Genomic DNA, 19,353 nt, shown 5'->3' with positions numbered 1-19,353 from the left:
CCCAGAATGTGCAAGGACTTTTTTTGCCATTTTTGTGCTCTGTTGTTAGTATTTAAAGAGGAATTAAAACTGAAGAGAGCACAGGAACTTCTGGCCACCTGCAGACATCTCTGGGCTTGTAATTATTTGTTATAAGCACCTAAAATAGCCTTGGATATTCCATACTTTATTCTAGATCTGAAATATGTATCAGCAAACGGCACCTTTTCAGGTAATTCTGCACCTTAGAGAGTGGAAAAAATACAGTTAATTTATTTCATTTTCCCCAGTAATGTTGAACATTCTGAACAGCACAACTTTGTTTATAAAAAAGAGGGATTGTAAATCACCTTTAAGAGAGAATTTTTCTTTATTGTCAAGAAACCTTTCAGATGCCTTTTAAAAAATTGATAATGAAATTAGATACATAATGATTTTATAATTTATATGAATCCAGGAAAATTATAATGCATGAAGATTGAACATCTGTTAAAGTGATCCCAAACTAAAATTCTTACCATCAGGATTCCAGCCTATACATTAAATTATTTTGAAAAAAATTATTGCTGCAGATTTTACACATAACAAATTCCATACCCCAATCTGAAATTGTCAAAATGCTTTTGATTTGGGAAGATGAGAGAAAACTCTATGTATAAAAAGAGCAGTCAGCTATTAAAATTCTCAAATCAGATGAATTTGAATGTTTTTTAATGGTATATTCATGCCTTAACATGTCAAAAATTTGACCTTTTTTATTAAATAATTTTAATAGTGGCGACATACTGATAACCTTTTTTTTTTTGAACAGGTGAAAAAAAAATTCATTACATTTCATAGGAATGTAATGAATGGAAGCAAATATTCTGAAGTGTGCAAATTCAATTGAAATAGTTTCAGGATTTTATATAAATATAGAAATACAAAGAGGAACTGAAGTACTAAACCCATGTTACCATGGACAGGCTATCTCATATTTGGAACAGTAATTTCTGGCTGCTGGAATTCCCTCAGCAGAATCCACAGACTGAGGAGGGGGAGGTTGAATCCTGACAATCAGAACTTCACTGGGCCTTACTTACCAGAACAGCACTTTTTTATTTTTCATCCAATATAAATCACATTAAGAGTAAAACAGGCCATTCAACATTTTCTGACTATAAGAAAGGGTTCCAAAGTTGAATTGGACAACAGGGTTAAAAAAAATATGGCCTTTTCTTGACACAATCATAATGGGACTGTTCATAAAACATCTCATCTGATGTACAGTGGTCATTACCAAAAAGTTTGCACTTGTCAACAACTAACAAAATGTAGTTATCAGACATTTATGCTATTTATACCTTCCAAAAAGAAAGCTTTGGTAAGTGTTTGCAAACTTCTTAAGTGTGGCCATTAGATAAGTATTTTTTTATTTACTTCATTATTATATTAATTTACTAATTTGCATGCAATCAGGGATCCTGGGAGTAGAAAGACACTTTAGAAAAAAAATTCTCAGAGTGAAGGGAAATGCTGAATGATCCCATGAAAAACATGCTTTTCTTGTAGAGTAAAATAACAATTTTACCTGAAAACACAGTAAAATGGCTGATGGCTATTTGCCTATCTTCAATGTGCAGTAAAATATTTTATCCCTTTAAAACTCACACCTGATTTTCAAGTATTTATCAAACTCTGCTTGAGATACAGAGGAATGTGATCCTGTATGAGTGAGCACAGTCACAGCTCTCCTACAGGACTGGATGGTCTTTCTGTGGATGGGGTTTCCAGTACATTCACAAAACACACTGTATAATTCTTATGTGAAACGCTTAGATTGAGGATAACACAGAGTTTGGAATATATTCCCGACAAGTGGCTCTTTCTTTTTCCTAAGTGTGTGCATCATGTAAACCAGTCCCATCAGTTTATATTCACTTGAACAGATTAACTTTAAAACTGGCAGAAAGGGCTGTTTTCAAAGGACAATTTTTTCACTAGGCTAAGTAGCACTGGTTCGAAGTTCCCAACAGAACCTTTAAAAATGAATTTTTAAAGTTTTAGGTTATATGAGGTCAGAATAGGCAATAAAAGTCACAAGATGGTATTATTTTAAGATAATAATCTTATTTTAAGATATGAAAATACTGAAACAATCATGCCAGTATAAGAAATAATTATACCATAATTCATAAGTGCATAATTTATCAAAACAATAGAGCAGTCATGGCTAGATGCAACCTAATACTCCTGTATAAGATATAACTACATACTGTACAATTGTTCCTTTTTAATAATTATTTTTTACATTTAGTCCTCATCCAAATTAAGCTGAGTACTTGTATGTATGAATGGCTTTAGGAAATAAACACAACTCACAACAGGGCTTTATTACTGCTACTGCACCACCATGGCATGCAAGTAACTATGAAGTCAACTATAAACAGTAAAATGTCATCATCTTTCTGAAATAAAAAGAACATAAAAAATACAGATAAAGTAGTAAACATCAATTATCTTTTTTATATCTTTCATATTTACCAAAAGTCTATCATTACATGAGACATTTAAACCTCTGTATCACTCTCCTGTACTAGGATGGTGGCAAATTTGGAGTTGAGAAACTATACTTTCAACAAGCTTGTACAAAACTACTGGTTTCATATTACACTCTGTCAGTGTGCAATGCATAAATGAGAATATGACACATCTGCTACCTGCCCCTTAGCATTCTCTTACTCTTTTCTATGTGCATGAATTCTGAGTAAATAAAAAGAGCAAGGGCTATTAAAGCTGGTTGCCAGGTTATCTGTTGTGGTTACTGAGCCCCCAAAGGACCAAAGTCCTTCACAAAGGAAATTCTTTCATCTGCTTTTTGTTGCTGAGTACTGATTGTGTGAGGTTCCACACTGGTTGTGGGATTTGACAGCTAATGTTGGCAGCAAGATGGATTTTTAAACATTTATTTATTTATATAGGGCAATTCCTTAACAAGTGCTGAAGTGACAATGAGATGAAATTCTGCAGTTGTGAGGGGAAAAATATCCACACTTTATTATAAAAACAAGGGCCAAAGTGCTGACTGGGATTAATCTCTTCTGCTTACAGGTCAGGACAATATACAGATACTAGAAAATTTCAATATTGAAATGGGAGCAGGTTGAATAACAGCATGTTCAACTCTCCTTAGATTTGCAGTCTTGGAGACTCTCTTGGGAAAAAATATTGTAAACCAGCTTTTCCATGCTCAATTAATTTTGCTGATCATTTAGCTGGCATGGAGAACCCTCTTTGTAAAATATCCCTAATTCAGGACAAACTCTGAGGTACAGAAAAGAAAGCCCACCCATCACTCTTCTGCAGCCCAAATTATGTTAATGAGTTTTTTCCAATGTAAAGAAAAATAATCATTAAATGCTCAAGTCATAGTATTTAATAGAATTATCTTTCAAATATTACAGGTGGTGTTCTTGGAATACACCTTTGCTAAAAGCTGCCTACCTCTTCTGGGCAATGATAAAAAACCACTTAAATCCAAACGATTCTCTTTAGTTTCTGCTTGCTGGAAAGAAATCTTAATGCCAATTACAAGGAAAGAACTGTACAATTCCCATTGTTACATTAAGCGATACAAAGATTTCCTTTAGATTCCTGGAATTTGCTCAGTTTTCAATTATACAATTTGTTTCTTCATTACAAAAAAAAAAAAAGTGAAGTTTCTCCTAGATATGTCCAAGGATTTTTCCCTGCTCTGATATGTTCAGGATTAAGAATACTCGGTATTTTATTTTGGTTTTTGTTGCTACCAGGATCCACTCTTTATTAAAGCTCATCAAGCATGCTGATACCTACCAGAAGTTAGTTCTGCTTTGGGGGATAGCAGGCTGTGTGACTAAAACAGAGCACAGTACCTCATGTGTTCATCCATAGATTTGCCTCCATAAAAACTGAGGCTGTAGTATAGCTTTCAATGGAAGCCATTTAAAAAGAAAACATTACAGAATATACAATTGTAGTTTTTGACTCTCAGACACAAGTTCCTTGACGTGTTGAAAGGTGATGTTTTCGATTTCTGACTCCTGAACTCTTATCTTTACAGTCCGCAGGCTTCTGTTGTGAAATGTCTATCAGAGCACTTGCAATTGCAAGACCTGTAAGATAAATAAAAGAAAAACAAAATTTAATGCTCAGCTTTCCTGAGAAGAATTCCAGAGCAGCGTGATGGTTTCTTTCAAGGCAAGTTTATGTACTTTCCCAGAAGTGATCAGTTTCATTTCAAAGTCAGATAACAAGTTCTCACTTTCTTAAATGCCTCTTGGTAACAGTGAAGAGACAGTGGAAGGAAAAAGATGCAGTTAAGACACCAGACTGGATATAAGGAGAACTGAGCTCCACTTGTGTCTTTTATTGATTTGCTGTGTGATCTTAGCATGACCTCTCTTTAAGACCATTTTCCATTTATGTGGACCAGAAGCTTTCTGACATGAATTTTCTCATATTAAATATATGTGCATTGCATTTAGAAATTTATAAAATCATCAAATCAGAAAATGAGAAACAGAAATTTCAGTTAGGATAACATTGTATCCCTGAATATTTGCCTTTGCTATATATATATATATATATATATATGCCCCTTTAATTGGGGAATATCCAGAGGTTAATATTTACCACAAAAGGATATGAAAATATCTTTCTAGAAAGCACAGATCTGTAAAGAAGTAATGGACCATGATGGCCTGGGTACATTCTAAGTGTTTTCAACTCACCAAAACTCTTCTGGTTTGGATTCTGGTTAATTTGTTGATATTTCACGGCCTGTTGTAATCTTAACAGGGTACTGCCAAGGGCACAGGCCAGCATGCTTAGGAATCGTAGAAACACAGAAAATTCTGAGTTGGAAAGGACCCACAAGGATAATCAAGTCTTGCTTCTGGCCCAGAACAGGACATTACCAAGAATCCCACCATGTGCATTGTCCATGTCCTTCTTGAACTGTCAGTGCTGTGACTTCTGCCCTTGGGGAGCCTGTTCCAGTGCCAGCCATCCTCTAAATGCAGTATTTTTCTCTAATATGCAACCCAAAGCTCTCCTGACACAACTTCAGGCGGTTCTCTTGGGTCTTCCCCTCATGAGGAAGCTGGAGCTGCTGTGAAGTCTCTCCACAGTCTCCTCTCCTCCAGGCTGAACAGACCGAGTGACTTCAGCCACTCCTCATTCTGCTTCCCTTCCAGACCTAAGAAGCTAATATTTTAAGAATTTACTCTTCCATTTCCTTGCTACTGCATCCTTTCTAGAAATTAGTGACTTCTAAAATGCTGTGATTAACAAAACACTTAATACAGGGTAGTTCTAGGCTTTTAAATTCACACAGGTGATATTGAAATCAAATGGATTAGGAGTATTCACATCATTTATACTTTCTACTACAAACAAACCACAAAAACCCCATCTACATATACCCAAAATGTAGATAAGGATGCTGCTGGTTCTCCATGCAGCCCAAAACCTTTCATTCTCCAGCTAGTAACACCACCACTGTCCAAGGAAACCTTTGAAAACACTTTTCACCATGTTTAACAGGCACTCTCTATTCCTTATCTCCGCCAATATCAAACTCAATTTATCTATTACACAGATTCCAATTTTGCAATACTTTTCATGCAGTCCCTCATTACAGCTCTTATCTACTAAGAAACTGTGCAAAAATTAGTTTTTCACTAACAAGTGTTGCTACAGTCTCCTTTCATAGTATTAGATTTATGGTCAGATTTAATTCAGGTTTCCAGGATTCTGCAAAATCTATGCTATTGCACACTGGTAACATTACCTTTCTTAAGTTTCAAAAAAATTGCAAGAAGTAATTAATGTGCATCCAGATTTTAAAAATGCATGATACTGTAAAACACTAAGTACAATTATCATTGATACATTTCAGGATATGTAAGAGCCAAGATTAATCAAGTTGTTTTTTCTCACATACACAAATACTTCATAGCATGAGCCAGTGATGCTTAAAATTGGACTCTGACAAATTAAATTGTTGAAATCTTTGAGGCACCTTTAAAGTTTAAGCAGTAAACTTAGGTATTAGCAAATTCAGGGATAAAACCTAAATAACATTTCGATGATTGCTTAGATGTAACTCCATCTTCAACAGCTAGGCTTAGAGACTATGCTAAGCAGAAGGAGTATTATTAGCAAACAGATTTTTTAATTTAATAAGCTATTTTAAAATATATTTGTATGTATTAAGCTAACCTCACCTAATATAACAACTAACAAAAAGGAATCCTTAGGTCTAACACTGCATATTGGGATGTACTGGCATGTTGATAGAATTCCATTAAAATCAGGTTGCTACAGAAGATCATTTTTCAAGATGTCACACAAATCATCTGATGAAATTCATTTATTATGTTCTCTACGCCCAGCATAGTTCCTTGTTATCAAAGCAATACAATTAACTGGGGGAACAATTCATTATTTCAGACTGGCAGTCTAAAGGAATTTCATTTACCAAGTCAAGCTTGTGCACAGACACTTCGAGCAAGGAGAATTTACATCAAAATAAAACAGAAGAAAATGCTGTGGCTTAAATATTCATTAAAAAAAAAAAACCAACAAAACCAAAACATTCCCTAGATGCTACAGGTTTTTAATCTAAATAATAAATGTGAATACATTTACAGTCACTGAAGTTGGAACTGTAAATTGTACAGTGCTCTGGATGTGTTACCTGAACTCCTAAGTTATTATATTTACCCACCTTCTCTGAATGCTGCTGTTTAAGTATCCTACCTACCATCCAAACTGGTATTTTCCAAATCACTACATTGTCTCTGGTTGCTTCTGACTCTTGAGTAGCATGGCAGAAAAGAACAGTGGAATCAGTAAGGATCCCACATGGAGGCTCAACAGGTCACCTCTAATTTCTCTAAATTCAATCTTAGTTGCAGAACCAGCCCTATTTTTAAATTTAGTTTGTTTTTCTACAAAATGTTATAGAAATAACCTGACCTAGTTCTATGCAGCTCAAACAACCTCTAGCTGGTTTTAAGGATATGCATGTACAAGTCGTTAAGAAGTAAGCCCAGTCAAATGGTAAGTGGAAAGTATATTTTTGTAAGAGATAATTGCATCCACAATGAGGAAAACACTAGAGGAAGCAATATGAACTTGGTTATCTTAGCAGAACTATTGTCTTTCCTAATGGAAGTTAAATGGTAACAGTTTATTCTCAGGAAGCCTCTAATCATAAAATTACTGGGGTGTGAATTTTTTCCCTTTATTTTTTTTTTTTTTACAATAGTGCAAAGCTATTAATATGCAGAGGGATAAAATACAGCAAAACAAATGAGACTACCTTGAAAAGCGCATTCACGGTTTATATACAAACAACCCTTTAATCCTGCATTCAAACAGGAGCATCTGAAAAAGTCATTCATTCTGAGATGCTCCCCTCCCAGTCTCTGTAAAAACAGGCAGTACTATATATTTTAATTTTGCAGCAAAACAGCTTCATTAGGCGTGAAAGGTTAATTGCAGGTTTAAGTGCAGTTGGGGGAACAGTGCACGGGTCTGTGGTGAATAGCACAGTCTGCTACAGGAAGGCTGAGTGCTATAAACTGTTTGCCCTGCTGAAATGTTTTACTACCTCATTTACTAACTGTCTTCTTTTACTGCTTGTATTTGTAGTTCTTCTAAACCTTTAATAGCTACAGTTTTATTTCACTGTAATCAGATTTAAATGGAAATACCCATGCTGGGATGTTTAAAGATATTTCCTCTGATTGTATACAACTACATTTGAACTGATGTAAGACTACACTATCTCTAAAAGTATAAAAAAAACCCCTACATTGAAAAAATTAGTCTTACATAATGGTGTGCATATTTAAAACCTTTTTTTCCTCCTCTATTGTTCATTTTAATGAGAAATACATGGAATTCTTACTATCTCTTTTGTTAAAAGCAAGGGAACAAAGAATGACCTCAGATTAGGCAGGTAACTGGAAATGTTTCCTTTCAATTTGAATATGCATTATTCAGACATAACATTTGGATAGATGTCTTCATTTGATTAAATTTCTACACATCATTGTTATGCAGAATCAGAACATTCAGAAACCTGAAGACAATAAAATAACTACAAGTCAGGTAGATCAATTAGATTTGTTTGACATTTCAACCAAAATTATAGTCATTGTTTAAGGTGACTTTAAGCAATGAAAATAAAATGCCAGCTGCCATGCAGAGAGACTTAAACAGAAAAGACTGGGTAAACACTATATTATTAAAGTCACAGCTTCACCCCTCAGTGCCCACAAGTCTTTGTGTTCCTTCCATCTGTTAATTCTTTAAAGAGTGGCATTACTGTACATGCTCACCCCATTCTGGACAGACTCCTTGTATCATTAAGGATCTCTTACTCAAATTATTGCCACTGTGGAAGACTTTCTGCCCATGGAAGTCTGTAGAAATGGATCTGAGCTGTTTGAAGATGCACTTAGTGATGAGAATCACAGACTGTGGTGGTGCCTCATGAAAGTCACCATAGCACACAGTGAAGCCAATGGAGGCAGTTTCATGTTCATCAATAAAACTACCACTTATGATGTAGGGAATTTTAATGAATTCTGCCATTTATCAATGTTTCAAGTCTATAAAAATACTGTTTGAAAAGTACACAATGTATATCATATGTGACTTAATGGTATATGCATATATATACATATATATATACACACACCAAAATTATGTAATAATGTAACATAAATATGCCATTATGTAACAATTTTATATATATGCACACACGCAAATTATATACAATCCTCCCAGTTAATAATGAAGTTTTGCATTACCTACTTCTTAATTTGAAAAAACAGATCACACTGACCATCATGTTTATGGAATGCACATATTTATTCTTCATAGAAAAAAATATGCTCATTATGCTGTCTGTAATAGTGGGGGAGCATAGCATTCTAGAAGCAGCACAACACTCTAGAAGATTGTTACTAGGCAGTGTTTCTGAGTACCCATGGAAGAAATTCTCTCACTTTCTATGAGATACTGTGCTAGAAATAGTCATATTCGATTCAGTTGTTTAGCAATAGTTTCATGATTTTCTGGTTGTTCCTGTGTTCTCAACCAAACTGCCTCCAAGCAGAACAACTCAGGCTTCATTTCCATGACTGAAAAGGCCAGCCTGTTCTTTGTGCTGCACACTCCTGTGCTATGGATCAAGTCATGCTGGGAGATATCCAAAAGGCACATAAAACAGAACCAGAACAAAATTTGGTATTTAATGGTGATGCCACAGCCCCCTCCTAAGCAAGTACAAACCTGATACTTGAGTACTTTCCAGGAGAAAAATTAAGAGTCATCTGAAGTTCAAGACTGTATATGGCTAGAAGAACACAACAGATCTAAGTTCATTTCAAAGTCAGAAAATAGTCAAATCCTTCATGTGTATCAGAGTTTCCTGATCTGGCAGGTGTGCCTAGACAGTATCCAGAGATCACAGACTTAGTCACAGAGAAAAATAATCATAAGCATCTGCCAAGAACAATAAGTGTCTTCATAGCCTGTCATATTGAATGTTTTTTTTTATTTGAATTAGATTATTTTTAAAAGGACAAGCTGACAGCACCACAAATTCACAGTCTTTTTATGGGCTTCTCTTCCTGTTTGGTGCATGAATGTGTATTTTAAGTTGACATCACTCTTACTTTTGGAAAGATATATGAAACAAACTAAACTAACTAGGAAATTACTTTGGGAAAGTAACCCCATCATTTTTTTTTTCAGTGATAATTTTTGCAAGATGGGAAGACAGCCAAGAGGCCAGGAGGTATGCTTTCCTTTTCTTTTGCATATAACTTAATTAAATAAGTAAAATATGAGACAGAGCTTAAACCATAACAATAATAAACTAAATAATGATAGTGTGGAATTAAATAGCCACACACTAGTAGAGAGAAGATGTCATACTCCTTTTTATTACACCTTTGCTATTTAGTAATAAGGGCTATCTGTAAGGGACTAAGAAATTCTTATTCCCAGAACAGACTTATAAATTACCTGCTGTCAGTTTGTGGGAAATGCAGACTATACAATAAAGGCTCTTAGAAGAAATGTTCATCCTTTCCCAAATTTTCTCATTGTGGAAAGGAAATGGCCCTACATATTTGTGTGAAATATTTGTATTCCATGGGGCCAGTAGGGATTTTTTTTTTTTTTTAATGCAGTCCGGCAGTTCTCCTTCCCTTTCAGAGTGAGATATCCATAATTTGGTCTGAAATCCAGGTCTGTACAACATCTGGTGCCTTGCAGCTATCCAGCCTGCCAGTGAGTGAGAGCCAGCATGGGTTGCTTGGCCTCTCTGGATAGGGACAAAGGGAAGGTGACAAAGCACTCTGCGGCGCTTCAAAAGGTGTCCTGGTGAAGGGGACCCAGTGGGGAGCTGGAGACTCTACAGTAATGGAATGGGGCAATCTAACGTTGATCATTGATTCACTGGAGCTTTTTTCTCCCACCCTCTTTTCTCAACTCAAGCCCTCCTGGAACACAAGAACCATGGGACCATTAAATTGTTCAGTTTGGAAAAGACCCTTATGATCATGGGGGTCCAACCATTAACACTGCAAAGCCCACCAATAAAACATGTCCCTGAGTGCCACATTCACACGTCTTTTAAGCACCTCCAGCAATGGTGATTTCACCACTTCCCTGGGCAGCCTGTTCCAGGGCCTGACAACTCTTCTGGTTAAGTTTTTCCTAATGGCCAATCTAAACCTACCCTAGTGCAACCTGAGGTCAAATCTTCTTGTCACATTGTTTTTAACAGAATGATAATAAAAACACCAAAAAAGGAATAATGCACTTAGAATATGTGCAAATCTCATGCAGATTAATTCCTTGCTGCTCTGCCACTGTATATTACACAACAGGCATTAAAATGCAAGTAATTACACATTTTTCTACAATGGACAGTAATATTTGAAACATTTGGATTACATTTTCAGTTTGATTACATCTCACTTCCATTGAATCATTTATCCATATGCTATGAAAAACATCTCTATTCTTGTGATGTTGTGCAGCCGTTTAATTTGTTTTCAAGAAAATCACTATAAACTAATTTGCTACTCTGCAAGAATTTGGTGAGATGCATTAATCATGCCAGAATCTAATTTGGTCTTGTAAACCTCTTTCTGCAGAAGAGAAAAAGCCTACTTGAAGTATTGAAGAAGCTCTATTTTCACTCACTTTTAGCAATACCTGGTTTAATACAAACAAAATCATAATTGTTTTTTTTTAGAAGTCAGTATCACAGTTGTGGCCCAGGTGGGGTTAGTTTATGAAACCCTCTGTAGTCATTAGACAAGTCTGGATTGCAAAAGTCTCCTCTACTAGAGGTTGCCTGTACAGCATAATTTTAGTCTTTGTCTTTATCTTCAGGAAACTCTTTATACTTGGACCATGGATGCAAATCAGAGCAAAATGAAGATATGAAAGCTGTAAAAACTTGTGAGCTTGAGTTACAACATTTTGAAAGCTTTTTTACCCAAGCCCATTCATGCAATTGGATGCTTTAACCACTGTGATGAAAGTTAAAGCCTTACTATACATCATGAGAGGGATGAACACCTGTGGGACAGAGATTTATCATCCATATAAACAGAGTGTGATTGGCCATTATTACAGGGCTGAATTACATTTCATGCAATTCAGTAATCATAATATCTGTGTGTGTGTGAGTATCTGGGAAACAGAGCAGGTTGGAACACAACTGAGCAATCAGGAGAACACTCAGAAGAAGAAAAGGCAGCAGCAGTCACTGGGGTTTGCTTCCCTCCAGAGGGGCCTTTCTGGCAGGGGGTGATTTAAAGCAGATCTCTTTCTGTCTGTAGAGGAAATCTGGGGTGATAAACCTCACCAGGTGAAATTCAGCTTTTATGAATACCTCCCTAATGTTCCATCTGTGTGATAACATACACTGCCAGATTTGCAGCTTTACTACTCTCCTCCTCAAGACAAAACACACCACCTTAAAGACAATAGGTTTAAGGGCCCAAAAGGGGCCAATTCTGCCCATGCTGGAGATAAAACAATGCTACTGACATTACCATTTGCTTTTAAGGAAGAAGATTAGAACAATAATCCTCTAAGATCCTTCTTCTCTCTCTTGCACCCTTTGTGCTGCAGGTGTCAGGCTTTTTTTCCCCTTGTCAAAAATTTTATTTAAACCAGAAAGTACTGAATATGTAGTTCATGCAAAGAATTTATTGTAGTTCACCAGTTCAATAGGATTACAGCTTAATCAGAAATAGGCATGATATACGCAGTACTCTTCCACATAGAATTCTCATTTTAGTAAGTTTTGCTTTCAAAGTACCGGGCTTGTTTTCCATTTCCAACATACTGTTGCAACTCTAACCACTGATTTGATACAAATTTGTTTCTGCCCAAATAGCAATGCTAATTTTTCAGTATTCTGCTGATGTCCAATTAGACATTTAGAACATCCCCAACTACATAGCCAGGAGTCACTCTGACAAAACAAATGATCTTGGGAGGGAAACACAGAATTAAGTCAATGGGACAGAAAGTGTGCTGAGAATTTTGAACCATATTTTGAATATCACCAAAGTGACAACTTCAGGGTCCTCAGGATCTCTAATAAGGTTATTTGTAGTTTCAGTAATATTAATATTTGAGAACAACGAAAAAGAAAAGAAAAGGAAAAAAGAAAGATAAAGTCACAAATATGCTGCTGTCAGCATTAGGGTGGCTCCATTAGCAAATCTAGCATCAGCATACATAGAAAATTGATTTTTGGTAAAAGGCTGAAAAGCTCACACCATAAAATAAAGATTTTAACCCTCAAACATTTTGTACAAATAGCCCTACCACAATTATGGTCTGCACTGAAAGAGAATAATTCTGTATGGGACTCCAGTATAGCAAAGTAACTACAGAGCTACTCATTTATTCTTTACTGAATCTTCTATTTTACATTGAAAACACCATGTTCTGACTATAACAGGCAAAATTACACACTTAGACCTGTCAAATTGTATGGAAATAGGTTTCCATTTTAAACACTTCATTACATACACTTACTTGGTCCTGAGCAGTCAATATAGATAAATATCAGTAAAATGATAGTAGAAGAACACTGTTTCTGCTTGTGTGACACATTCAGATACAGCAAATGCCTGAAACTGAGAGATAGTAATACAATGGCTGCATATCACTGTAAATTATTATATTATATGTCCTGGGCATGTGTCCTAGTTGGAGAGGAAGCACTGGAAAACTGATAGTCCACAGTCACAGCTTGCCACCTACCTCTATATGTATTCTCAATCCAACAAGCAATAAGTATTCATTATATAAGCACTCATTGTCTCATTCACCCATTAAATCAATAAAATTTTTGAAAAAAATGAACTCACAACACTAAGACCCCAACAATTCTCGTAGAAAAAGATTACCAAGCTATAACTTTTTAAAACAATTTAAAGCATTTCTCTAAATGCCTGTGGAAAAAAATGAGAAAGATTCTACTGGTACACCAAATTCAGATTCCACATTTCTCCTGCCAGGATCAACATCCTTCAGAAATGCAGAAGCTATGAAATATTCCTCTTGGGATCTCATTTGGCATAAATCTCAGCCTGAATTGCACACCTGTTTTTAATACAACCAAATAAGATCTCTAACTCATGGCCTATTGAGCAGGACTCACTACTAAATGGATGTGGGGAAAAAAAGGCAAAATCCAAGTGAAAGATACCATCAAGAAAATCCCACAAAGTCCATTTCTCAACAATGTCAGCCACCTGAAGATGCACTCAATGAAAATTCACTTTCTGACACTAAAGAGTTAATGCAGCAGCCCATTCTCATCAATATTCATGTGAGCAACAAATGGAAGAAATGGAACCATGGACAAGAAGATGTGGTAAGAGATACACAGAGCTTGGAGTTTTCCAATGTCAGGATGGTTCTTTTAGACAACAGGCAAAATTCAGAGCAATTCTGTGCATTGGTCCCAAAATTTTCATCAGAGAGAGCTGTGCTGTACAGAGCATCATGCTATCTTTGTGTTTCCAGGATGTGATTAGGAGCTAGTTTTCATTTAAGCATTTTCAAAAAAGCTTTTACTATGTGATGAAGGAGAAACAAACCTTCAGCAGGACATTAGAACTCCCTCGCTGCAATTGTGCTAAATCTCCCATCTGTTTTTTAAAAGCAGAAATTGCATTGAGGCTTCTATTTGCTATTTAACTGCTGACCTTTTTCCCCCTCTATTTTTTCCCATATGCTTTTTGATCACACGTGAAAAACGTAGCTTTGGTTCTCTTATTTCCTGATTTTCTATATTTCAATTAGACTTTAATGGCTGTCTATATAGTGATAATGATCCAAGAGTGTTTTGAATGAAATCTGTTTTGTATTTCCCAGCTTCTGAGAGCTGCCACAATTTGAGAAACTTTCTTCTGTAGCCCCTGAAGTGCCTTCTATAACATAATAACATAATAAACCATGGATCTGCTCTCCCTTTGCTGTGCAATACAGCATTCTGTTTCCTACAGTCTGCTGCTGTATGATTTGCCACTATAAATAATTATCCTAAGTTATAAAGATGTAATATAAAACTACAAAGCAATACCATTAGACACCATACACTCGAGACTCTGAAGAAGCCATAAGAAAACACTGATTTTCATAAAGAATAAGAAAAAAGGTGACAATAAAAAACATGGTTCATGCTTAGGATTAGTTCATTAAAAGCTTGCTGCAATTTTGGGTGCAAAGAATGAAAATAGCAGGTAATCAGTGGCAAACTACCTTTTTTCTAAGAGGTGGGACTCCACGTTTTATGACATCTGTCTTAAAAGGTGAGAGGAAAACAAAAGCTGTGGTGGGAATGGGACTTGAAAATGTGTGAAGTTCAGAATTATAAGGATAATCCCCCAAAAGGGGAAGAGCCAGACTCAAGAGGGATTCATATAAATCTCTGTAAGGTTTGTGTCCAGATGTGTGACCTTGTGAGTTGATTTTTGTTTGTTCTGTCTGGTCTGGAGAATACAACAAGAGGCATATATAGGATTTCTGGCTTTTTCCCACATTATTTCCAATGCCTTCCTTCCAAATAACCCTTCATTTTCTGTTCTTATTTTTTGCTGCTTCTTTTTCTGTTGAGCTTCAGTCAGCATCATTTAACTGCCTTTACAAAGTATTCAGTATATAGACTTCCAATAATCAGGGATTTTCTTTGTGAATCTGATGTTAGCAACTAAGACTAATCTAATTCCTCTCTACTTTCTTTTATCTCTTTGCATTGCATTGGTGTAAGAAGGTGATATGGTAGTCAAAAAAGTTGCAAACATCCTCAAAATCATTTATATTACTTTTCCTTCTCATGACTTCTCATTTAGTGGGCAATTCTTTTCTAAGATACACACACCCATTATATGCAAAATAAAAATAGATGTTCACATTTGAACTATGACCTAATAATTTCTTTAAGAGCCATGAAGCAGATTGTGAACAATCTGAATGCAGCCAGCCTTATTTCATTATTTGAGTCCCACTTGTGTTTTAAGAAGAATATTTACATTCAAGATTTTAAAACGTGTGTGTTAACTAGCGCACATTTCTCATGCAACTTTTCATCTTTGATGTGTCTAACAGTGCTTTCTCTACTCACACTGCAAAAGGGACAAAAATATGTTTTCCTCACTGGGGTGGCCTCAAGGATACAGAAATCCTTTGTGCCAGTGTAAGCTGTGCATGGAGCTGCTAAATACCCACAGAGGCAGTGGGGCTTAAATCCTCTCCAGATCCACTGGGATGGGTTTCAAGGGAAGGGAAGTTGGGCCAGGAGCCTCCTGCAAGAACAAACAGCCTCCAGAGTGAGGTACGTAATTTCTGAGACTGTTAAGAGATCTAAAGATTCATAGGAGAAATCTGAGCCCCAAAATTCATGGTCTGACTTAAACAAGTAGAATTTTTCACACTTTTTTTTCTCCTCCCAAACATTAGCTCTTTCAAGTCCTATTTTAGAGCTTTCATTTACAAAATCAATGTTTACTGACCTTTTCAGAGTGGTTTAAAAATGAAGACAAGATATGTGTCCAGGGAAGAGAAACTGTATTAAAATATCGAGCTTGTTATCTCCAAAGTGCTACACACAAATTAACTAATACATGCTAATATGGTAATTAGATAGTTTGCCTAGCTTTAGTGCAATGACTGTGCTTCCTAAAGCCACCACTGAATGAGAGCTGGAGTGGCATCACCCCAGAGCCAACAGCTCTCCTTAAAACATAATGTGCTTAAACTTTATGTATTTCTGTTTGAAAACAATGTAAGTCTATTTAGAGTACTGACACGAATTGCAAAAAACACATTTTGAAATCAAGGTATGTTTTGAGTTATTGAAATACTGCAATATAGACAAAACCAGAAGGGGTTGTTGTTGGCTGGCTGGGACGAGGACGGAGCTACGGACATTTCACCTGGAATGACCCCTGTGTTCTGCACCAACATCACAGGCAATGACCCCTCACAGCTTCTTCTCAAGAGCAAACAGCATAGAAAATACTTCAAAGTTTTAGAGGGCAGGGCCATCCCCTTCACAGGGCTGTCCACAGGCTCCTTCCACCTTTGTGGAAAACCATAAGAAACCAAACAGGCTTCACCTGTGGCTCCCCAGAGGATCACACTCCTTGGACACGACTTGCATGTCCAGCTAGATTAGGTACATGTTTGTACACCTCTCACTGTAATGAAGTCCCAGACACAGTGAGGACTCTAAAAGCTTGAGAATAGGAATGATAAAAACTCAGTCATAAACAGAAATCAAACTGGTCCCATCACAGGTACCCGTGGAGCTTTTGGAATAATGACAAGAAAGCTGGCACAGTATCACTGGCATGATGTATTCTGAACCAGATTGGAAAAAGCAACCTGGAAAAAAACCAGTATGATTATAATGAATGAGCCTTTATTCCACATATGAAAGTGCTTCTGATGCTGACAAAAGGAGGAACAAAATTTATCATTCTAGGATCTAAGGGGACAAAACAACAATATTAAATCATGAAAGGTTTTGTTGTGAATTGGCATTGTTTTCTGTCCCTTGTGTTACCAGAATGATAAATGCTTTCCTTTGTGTAGGAAAGAAAGGATACTGCATGTTGTTTATACATATATTTATGCCATATTTTTGAGATGGTTGGTTAGATTCTCATTAATAAAATATTTATATTAAAGGTGCTAATAAACATTTGGGGGGTGGGGGTAGTGATTTCCTCATCTGCAGTTTTATTTGAGAATCTCCTTCACGATATTTTAGTTTCTAGGACAGATGTAACAAGATTCAGTTATCGCAGTTCTTAGGATAACTGGTGGGAATATTCCAGAAGCACAATGTGATCAAAGTGGATGCAAAAGCAATACCCAAATGACTAAAGGCAAAACTGTGCCAGTCCCAGAATTACAGAAAGAGATGATATGTATGAGACATACTAAACACTTGCATTTGAATTTTTAATATAGAAAATAAATGTCACAGCATTTTCATGAAGAATCTATTAGTCTTGAATGCAGCTCATCTGCTACTCATTGCTATGGCTTATACCTTGTACTTTTTATCCATCTTTAACTCCTGCTGAACACTCAAGCAATTGCAATGTCTGACAGGAGGTTATGGATTTTTTTCATATTATCATATTTTTCTTATGTTTTATATTTTCAAAGGCTAGCATAGAGTATTCCAGTGAGCGCATGAGAGTTAACACACTCTGTTGCCAATAATTTCAAATGCAAGCAATATCTCCTGGTTTGCACAGTTGAGGATGAATATGGTGCATCACTGTGCCATCTAAAGTGACTCAGCTCTGAGAGCTTCAGGGCTTGGCTCTGCCTTCAGTGCACTGAGAACACACGGCTGAATTTTTTAGACGGTAAAAAAAAAAAGTAAATAAATATATAACTAGTAATCTGGTCTGCAAAGATACATACGAGCATGACTCCAAGAAAGGATTACTTTTGAATGGTATAATTCTGTGCATGCTCTGAGTGCTGGGCAAAAGTTCCTAGAGCACAGCCAATTTTCCTGCACAGATTTCAATTGCTAGGTTAAATGCACTTCAGAATAATATTTAAAATTGCAGAGAAATGTGCTCTATGTCTGTTAGATATTACAGCGAGCATGGACAGAATGGCTCTTCAGATGAGCATGACGGTTTTCATTTTCTTTTTGGGTGTAATTGCTGTTCCTGTTACTCAGCCCCCTCCCTGCAGCCTCCATCAGGGACTCAGCTTCACTGCCTTGTGTGTAATGGGTGAGCACTGTCCCACAGAGCTCACAGCACAAACACCTCTGCACTGACATAAACATCAGTGGGAATAGAAACACACTCTCAGACCTACTTCACGCACAGACTTTTAAAATTCAGCCCAAACATGCAAATTTAGCTGGACTTTTATGCAATAAAGGACTAAGCAATAAAAGTTCTGCAAATCACTGCCAGCTCTCAGTTACCCTCCGTACTTCAGAGGCTTCAGGTGAGATTTCTGACACCCTGTTGCACAGCTATCACCAAGCAGCCCTTTGTGAATGGCTACATTAATGGTGTGTAAGAAGGAACACCACCTACTTTACTCCTATCTACATTGGCAGTTCCTGCACAAGTAAAAAAAGATACAGCTTGATGTTAAAAACTGTCAATGTAAACGCTTCATAGCTCTACAGAGAAAAAAGATTGCATTAATCAATTGGTTTGGATTGTTTGGGTTTTTTTTGACAGAGATCTGAGCTAAATTATTTTGAAAACTAATACATGAGTAAGCTGCAAAATTTGATTACTTCAATTAGCACAAATTTTTCAGGGAACTTTCAACACATGTGCAAAGTTTTGTGTAGAAAATGACATGTACAGGCGTGACATTGAAAAGTCAGGAAGTTCACAGATTTTGATAGATTTCAGGTTGGATGTGTCAAAAGATAAGCCCTGATGCTGGCAGGCAGTCTCCCTTGAAAATTTAGATTCCATATACAGAGATTTCAGGTAAACCAATTTTTACTTTCACCTCTGCCTCCCAAGTGCTGGTCTCAAAGGACTTCATTTCAGCCAAGACCTGTCAAACCCCAAATGCTTTTCATTACTGAATTCCTTCTGTATGTTCTGTCAGCTGTGTTAAAATAATAAATTCACAAGCAATTGATTTTTGAAAAGGGAGAGAACCAACTGAACTCATCTCTTGATTTTCTTATTTCCGCATATAATTTTTTTCTTTACATATTTAAAATTGTAGTTTAAAATCTTTATTTTCTATTCTCTTTATGGGGTTTAAAGTAGCAACAGG

General features: G+C 36.3%; 1 protein-coding gene across 2 annotated transcripts in view; it reads right to left on the bottom strand.

The window, feature by feature from the left end:
* Positions 1 to 330: 330 nt before the first annotated feature.
* ATRNL1 (attractin like 1) overlaps positions 331 to 19,353 on the bottom strand; it is a 438,168-nt gene continuing 419,145 nt past the window's right edge. For both annotated transcript variants that reach the window (XM_074545284.1, XM_074545285.1), the window contains one exon: positions 331 to 4,112. In XM_074545284.1, the coding sequence (XP_074401385.1) occupies positions 3,988 to 4,112 (125 nt within the window). In that variant the 3' untranslated portion in view covers positions 331 to 3,987. The remainder of the gene's footprint in view (positions 4,113 to 19,353) is intronic.

The sequence above is a fragment of the Zonotrichia albicollis genome, chromosome 7 (genome assembly GCF_047830755.1).
Source record: "Zonotrichia albicollis isolate bZonAlb1 chromosome 7, bZonAlb1.hap1, whole genome shotgun sequence".
NCBI classification, from domain to species: Eukaryota; Metazoa; Chordata; class Aves; order Passeriformes; family Passerellidae; genus Zonotrichia; species Zonotrichia albicollis.
The sequence above is the reverse complement of the archived record's forward strand: the minus strand, read 5'-3'. Positions and strand labels throughout refer to the sequence as shown.